The sequence below is a fragment of the Perna viridis genome, chromosome 9 (assembly GCF_037379345.1).
Source record: "Perna viridis isolate PV_CMFRI_1.1 ecotype Kerala chromosome 9, ASM3737934v1, whole genome shotgun sequence".
Classification (NCBI taxonomy): Eukaryota; Metazoa; Mollusca; class Bivalvia; order Mytilida; family Mytilidae; genus Perna; species Perna viridis.
In genome coordinates this window covers 14862896-14870995 of record NC_142453.1, presented here as the reverse complement: position 1 = coordinate 14870995, position 8100 = coordinate 14862896, and the positions used below count along the sequence as shown (strand labels likewise).

Here is an 8100-nt window from a genome sequence, read left to right as displayed (position 1 = left end):
CCCTTGACATTGAATAGCCACTTTCGCTTTGCAATCAGATTTGTTATGAAAGAAGCGACCCTTACAACACATGCGCGGATTAAGGTTACCAGAAGTCACATGCATACGAATTTAACTAGGTCGATTTTTTGTCTTGCAAGACAATAAATATATAGACACCTATTTCATGTATTAAATGCGTTTTATTTGTGGATATCAAATGAAATTATACGAGAAAAGTACAATTTAGTAGAAATAATTTAAAGTTAAGGCATATTTCAACAGAAACAAAAATTTACTAAAATGACAGCTAATGCAGGTTTAAGTGAAACTAAGTTATAGCCAAAATTATATATATTAAAAAATGCCCTTCCTGTTCTTCCTTGTCTTGTTTTCAACCCGGTTTTTAGTAGGACCTAATAAGTGCAGATAACTCTGCAAAAAAAATGGTCGAAGTGGGAAAATCAAATTTTGAAGAAGTATTCCCCGCTGTCGAAAGCGCTGTACAAAAGGCTGATTTCATTGGTTAGTTGTGTGGCAAGTTTTTTTTTCAAATGTCATTGTCAAATAAGGTATAATTGTGTTCTTGACACACTTCAACATTTCTTTTGATCGCCATTTCGAATATACAGTCAGTATACCCAGTCTGACGGTCAGACGTCAAGCAGTGTTCTAAAGAGGACAGATTCTCCAATTCCTGTTTCGGAGTCGCTTTTTGGAGTGACTACAAGAAATCCCAAAATTACCATTTAAATCCTGGAGTAATGTTGGCATACTACCTGCAAAAGGCAATAAAATACTCCTAGCTACAGGGTTTGCTAAGGCTTCCAAAATTATGTGGCCAGAAAAATCGCCAGCTGCCATTTTATGTCGCCAATTTTCAGAAATTAGAGCCGGTTTGGGGGGGGGGGGCAAAAAAAAATTACACTTTTAAAAAAAAATATGACAGTATTAAGTCCACTGATGAATTATCTTTGTCAATTCATCAAAATAACCACTCCATTCATGACATACATGTACACAAGATTCACTCTTGATGATGAATGACGCAGGTTTTTAGCTCTAGTCTGTCACTTTCATATGCATAAAATAATAAAGTACTACTCCAGAAACAGGTATTTTATTTCTATCAAGGACTTTATTTCTATTCTCACATAGTCCCTGATTTTAAAGCATTTTTACTTTTGTCCTTTATGGTCTAATTTATCTTGCAATATAATTTGATTTTTTTTTTAATTTAACAAACTTGGTTCTTTTTTTTTTCAAGTGATAAAATTTCTAACAAACTACATTTTGTACCATGAACCATTAATTGTGTCCCTGTTTAATTATCTTGGTATCTGAATAGTATTTTCTTAATTAGATTTTGGGAATCCCCATTCTATTTGTTTACCGATTTTCCCGCCAAAAGTGTAAACAAATGTCATTCATTTTCTTTCATCAATTCTTGAATTTCTAAGTGTTTAGACACTTCCTGATGGGATAATCATTGTTAATTGGATTTAATTTATTCTGTTATTAGGTACAATGTAAGTCTGTTTCTGAATATATCACATAGTTAAACAGGGCTGTGAAGCTTGTATGTTGCCACATGCACATGGCCATAATTGTGTTTACCTTTGACCAGATGATGAGAGTTTTGATTGGCTCAGTAATATATTTACATTTGATTGACACCTCCCATTAGGACATTGTCATTTATGGTCGTCTGGTCTAATTACCGTTAATTGCCTTCAGTCCTAAATTGGTCATGGTCATGGCACTCTGACCAGGTGCCAACATAATTTGATAATTAGAGAAAATATCCCTTGGTGATAAACCTCCTCTCAATTTTATTATACAAAATTTAGGCTCCAAGAAAATCGCCAATTGGTTATTTTTGTTGCCAGATAAAATTAAAAATTGCAAATTGCGACATTGGCGAAGCCCAGCGTGACCCCTGTAGCTAGGAGTTTTTTTATTGCCCTGATTATCCTTTGAAGTACCACCTACACCGTGTCTTACCTGTCAGGTGAACATGATTGCAATACACAAGGTAATACTTGGAGTGGCTCCGAAATACTCACAAAAAGGCAATGAAATCCTGAAAGATTGGAGAAATCACTTGGAGGATTTTAGGAGTGGACTCTGTGATCTATTGGACACCAAAATAAAAGTTCGAGAATCCTCCCTTTCTGGGTGTATTGTACTATTCGAGAGTCACCTACTATGTACATGTATTTTTGCGAACAGTTTACATTTGTATATCGCCAATAATTGTCGCTTCCGACTGGACATCTTGCAGCGCATGTATTCTTACTATACATTGTATGTGTGTTCGTCAACCATTGACACTGGTCATGATGGACAGCTTTCCAGAAAAGTGGTATAGTGGGTTAACCCTATCTGGTGGTCAAAATATTAAATTAATATTTTGACCACTTGATTTAACCCACTATACTGGTTAATTTAAGCCTCCGACAAAAATTCAAAATATCAAGTGATGGACATGTATTGTTTCTATACATTTTGCCTGGATATTTTTTATCAGATGTTAGGAAAAAAATATTATGGTTGTAAATGCTGACTTATCTAAGGAATAGACATATTTATGCTTGTGGATGCCATTGGCAAAAATAATATATTTTTCTGTTGTTTTTCGTACTGAATTATCATCGGCCGCCGTTATTGTTTATGTTTAACCTGGTTCCGGTGCAAAAGAGAAGTTCTTGTTCATGCATGCATTTAAGTATCAGTCCATATTAAATTCAGTCACTGTCAATATCAAAGTGATTCATGGTGAAGAAAAACCCATGAAAAAAAACAATGCTTTTTCAATCTACATTCATGTACAATGTACAATGTATCCTTTTGTTTAATGTAACAGTTGTCCTTTCCATATTCAGATCTGTACATTTATTTCCCTATAAAATCAACCAAATCAAACAAAATCATGAACAACTGTACAATGTAAGAACCATTTTAATTTGCTGAAATATTGATTTATTCCTGTTAATCTTAATAAGGCCATTGTTAAGTTCCAGCTGAGTAATTCAGGCCTCTTAGGGCATCTATTTAACAATGTACACAATGTAATGCTTAGTAATAATTATTATTTAAAACTAGTGAATGTGGTACAAAGAATGTGCATGTAATAGTCAGTTTTCATATTCCCGACTTTGGCTTCGTTTATTTTTTTTTTAATTTTAAGCAAAGGGGAGTAACTTTCTCCAAATCTGTCATCCGACAGACTGGTTTACTGTCAAAATGGTGCAATGGACAGCAGTAGAATTCAAATTCAAGTATTCAGTTTATTTGGGCTGTGATAAGTACTTGGATACCATTCAGGTACTTACCGAAGTGAAAATAATTTAAGTTTCCAAGAAAAATGGGTACTGTTTTCCCCAATGAGACCACCAACCAGGTTGTCGGTATTGAAGGGTTATGTCCCTTTAAAAAACTTGCTAAAATGGCTTGCATTCTGCAAATATGAAAAATGTTTATTGCTTACAGGAAAAATTGGTATGGGAAACATATGTCTTGTTACTGTATATTGATTTCATTCATGACAAATTTTATTTTTAGCATTAGATGCAGAATTTACAGGATTACAACTTAATAAACAGTTAAAGAGTTCTTTGTTTGATACCAGTGAGGATAGATATGGCAAACTAAGAAGAACTATATCTAGCATTACAATATGTCAGATAGGTAAGGGTCCTCCAAACATAGGTAAGAATTGTCAATGATATTCATTATCCAGAACAATAACAAGCATTACGATCAGGTCATTACGGTCAGGTGTCAACCCGGATGAAAATTCTTGCTTTGCAAGTGCAATATTTTTATTATATTTTAACAGCAAGCAAAATCAATATTTCTATTTGAAAATCTGTCTTGTTAATTAACGGGGGGAGTTTCAATAAGTAAATAACTTGAACAAAATACCAACCCCATGAGCATACCCCTTTCCCCACGCTCTCAAAATGGTCAATAACTTTATAGCGCTTCGCAATACTTTACATTTTTTATCCCTTAAGGGCATCTCTAGCAACATCCATTTCAGTTTTGGCCTGTGAGATCAATCTGTACAGATACCGGAAATATTACAGTTCTCCATGGATGGTGGGAATATTTTACACATATCATGTGAGGTAAACAGAATTCAGATGACAGCTGCAAATTCCAAACAAGAAAATGATTGCCTTTCCTATCTTAGAAAAGCTATGCTTCGATTTTGATAATATAATCAGACTTAAATTTTTTTCCGAGGCGGGTTAGGTTCTTGACAATAGCAGAACAGCAGAGATACACGTACATACATCGACGTGTTTCCCGACGTTTTTATAAACATAACATTCACTTCTTTAAATAAGTAAAACAAATTAGAAAAAGACCTGAAAACTATAAGAAAGATAAATTTATTTTTACTGAAATGTAATCTTAACCTATGTTTTTTTATTTATTTGATCAAAGAAAATGATGAATTTTCTCCGTAAGGACACTCACTTTTTGTTACTTCCGGGACATGACATTTTTTCGTTAGTATATTGGGAAATTTTAAGGGAAATTTAGAAAGTACATGTAATAACCGTAGAGCTCACACTGCTTTGCAGTGCTCGCTATAAGGTATTCTATGCTAAATGTGAAATTCTGCTTTGTCTTCATACCTGACTTTATCTTTCAAAAAAGTGACAAATAATACCTTGCTGTTATAAAATCTAATGATTATGCACATGACATCAACAGCAATGAGATTCCATTCCAAGCCCACATACTTGATAATTCATGTACTTGTATTGACAAAAACATCAAATCTTAGTGTAACTTGTTTATTTCTATAGGTGTTTCAGCATTTGTAAAAGACTCTACAGCTGAAAACAAGTAGGTAATACTAATTGTTAGCAGTTTACAAAAGAGTAAAGAGTAGAATATTTCCAGTAAAGCTTTGAAACTTGATAAACCCTGACATTTTTATACAATAGCAAAAAATTGGTATGGTGTTGTGAATATCATCTGTAAATACTTGGTTTTTATGCATTAATCTAAATATTAGTTGGTTATGGTCCAAACCATTTTAGAATTAAGAGCCAAGAACAATCACTTCACTACACTACTGTGAACATAAATTTTAATTTATCCTCTCTCAAAAGGTCTTGATTTATTTTTGAGGTTTTGACAGAAATCCTTTGGGAACAAGGCTCCATAAAGTGGCTTCTTTAATTCTGGTAAAATTTTTGTCCTGTGTCAAATGTTTTATAAAAACCACAATTCAAATCTGTGTCAACTTTGAATGGTGTGTCCGTACTTGCCCCAAATGTTCATGGTTAGACCTCAGTGGTTATATCTAGCTGCACCTTGTGAAGCATTTTATTTTCTGAGTTGAGACATTGGAAAGGGACATTTTTGTCTATTTCTATGACTGGTGTTGAAGTCAGATGACATTTAATCAACTTCATTTTAATTAAATTTGTTTTAATTTGATTTGCAGATACACAGTAGAAAATAAACAAACATTAACACTACTCTAGTATCTGAACATATTGACACCTCTGGTATCCAGACATATTAACACTACTCAAATATCTAGACATACTGACACTACTGTAGTATCTTTGCAAATTAACACTACTCTAGTATCATGAAATATTATCATTACTCTAGTATCATGACATATTATCACTACTCTAATATCATGACATATTATCACTACTCTAGTATCTTGATATGTTGACACTACTCTAGTATCATGACGTATTATCATTACTCTAGTATCATGACATATTATCACTACTCTAATATCATGACATATTATCACTACTCTAGTATCTTGACATGTTGACACTACTCTAGTATCATGACATATTATCATCACTCTAGTATCATGACTTATTATCATTACTCTAGTACCATGACATATTAACACTACTCTAGTATCATGACATATTATCATTACTCTAGTATCATGACATATCAACACTACTCTAGTATCATGATATATTAACACTGCTCTAGAATCTTGACATATTATCACTACTCTAGTATCTCGACATGTTGTCACTACTCCAGTATCTTGACATATTAACACTACTCTAGTATCTTGACATATTATCACTACTCTAGTATCTCGACACATTGCCACCACTCTAGTATCATGACATATTATCATTACTCTAGTATCATGACATATTATCACTACTTTGGTATCATGACATATTATCACTACTCTAGTATCTCAACATATTGACACTACTCTAGTATCATGACATATTATCACTACTCTAGTATCATGACATATTAAAATTACTCTGGAATCTGGACATATCGCTACTCTAGTATCATGACATGTTAACACTACTCTAGTATCATGACATATTAACACTACTCTAGTATCATGACATATTATCACTACTCTAGTATCTCGACATGTTGACACTACTCTAGTATCATGACATATTATTACTACTCTAGTATCATGACATATTAACATTACTATGGAATCTGGACATATCACTACTCTAGTATCATGACATGTTAACACTACTCTAGTATTATGACATGTCAACACTACTCTAGTATCTTGACACAACACGTTGACACTACTCTAGTACAGTGATTTAGCTAGCGCTCGTCATTTTCGCCATTTAAGAAGGGATTTCATAAATGACGAAAATGTTTTAAATCGTTTTCGTCACTTAAAATTTGAAAAGTGTATAAAAAAAAAATTCCATTCAAAAAGTATTTCAGATAAATTTTTGTCACTTTAAATAAAAATGTTGTTAAAAACTGTCAGTCGAAAGTTACATAATTTTACCTGGCCTTACGCTCTGACAAGTTTATGACCCCATGCTTGGTAATTACCTGGTCAACCAGCTGTGAAATACATTCTATTGTTAACCTGGCATCCCTGATATGTGCATCGTTAATAATCCTTTAAAATAACAATTTATCAATCGTTTGATCATTAGGACCACAAAAGATAATCCCAGGGTTCTCACTTAACTTCAGTCGGTCGTTTTGGACCGCTGAAAAAAGCCTCGAGTTGACTCAAAATTTATGCTTTTAAGTGCGTTTAAAATGTAACTTACATATATCCTTATTTTAAGGATTAGTCGTGTTAAACGATTTCGATCTTTAATAATGGATACTGACAGATTTTACTCCCATATATAAACAAACCCTTCACAACGTATATAGCAATCTATTTTTAGAAATTTAAATGCACACAAAAGCAATGTCTCCGATGTGTGACTAGTCATCTCATGGATTTCAATTAATTTGAACACAGTGGCGGATAGTTAGTAAGTATTAATCAATGATAAATATTTATTTTACGATTCTCTTTTCTTCTTGAAACGAAATCACAATGATTACGAACGTCTTCAATTCTACTCATGATCTGGGGTCAAAGGTCACAAAAAAGTACCACCCAGCCGTAAGAGATATCATGCAGCAACCGCTTACAGAGTGCAACATTCTACAGTTGACTATGCCAATGTGGCCAACCTCCTTTCTAACTGTCTAGTTTCTGTGTTATTTTCTGGTGACTGAGAGGGGATTTAGTAGGTACTATCTGATCAAAACCTATCTTAGGAACAGGCTCAAGGTTTCATCAATCAATTCTCTTCTAAAGATCTGTCCTCCATCCTTCTGATTTGAGGAGTTTTAGGTTGAAGAGGGCTGTTGAGGTGTGGTATTTGGCAAAGTACAGGAGGATTTTCTCTTATTAGTTGAGTGTCAGGTCATACCATAATACTAGCTTATGTCAAATAGTAGCTATTTTTAGACTGAATGCATCAAACCTTTGTCATGGTGTAAAAAAAAATTCTATTTTACTATCTTTCTAATAGTAACTATTTTATTTTATTAAGTAACACGTTTACTTATAGAAAATAACAGTTATTTTGTTGTAACTTAAAATGAATATATTAAGAGTGTTTAAGACTTTATTTTATGATACTACTGACTATTTACAAAATTCTGCTGCCCATCATATGTTGTTCGTGCTCTACACAAAAGCTAAAACCCTGCTTGTATCATGACATATTATCATTACTCTAGTATCATGACATATTATCACTACTCTAGTATCATGACATATTATCATCACTCTAGTATCATGACATATTATCACTACTCTAG

General features: G+C 33.2%; 1 protein-coding gene across 4 annotated transcripts in view; it reads left to right on the top strand.

Moving 5' to 3' along the window:
• Window positions 1-403: 403 nt before the first annotated feature.
• Window positions 404-8100, top strand: part of LOC148606909 (poly(A)-specific ribonuclease PNLDC1-like) — a 29007-nt gene continuing 21310 nt past the window's right edge. For all 4 annotated transcript variants that reach the window (XR_015915449.1, XR_015915450.1, XM_088546760.1 and 1 more), the window contains exons 1-3: window positions 404-504; window positions 3544-3669; window positions 4803-4842. Coding sequence is in view for 2 of the 4 variants with exons in the window: in XM_088546760.1 (XP_088402886.1) it covers window positions 426-504; window positions 3544-3669; window positions 4803-4842 (245 nt within the window). In the remaining 2 variants the exon portion in view is untranslated. The remainder of the gene's footprint in view (window positions 505-3543; window positions 3670-4802; window positions 4843-8100) is intronic.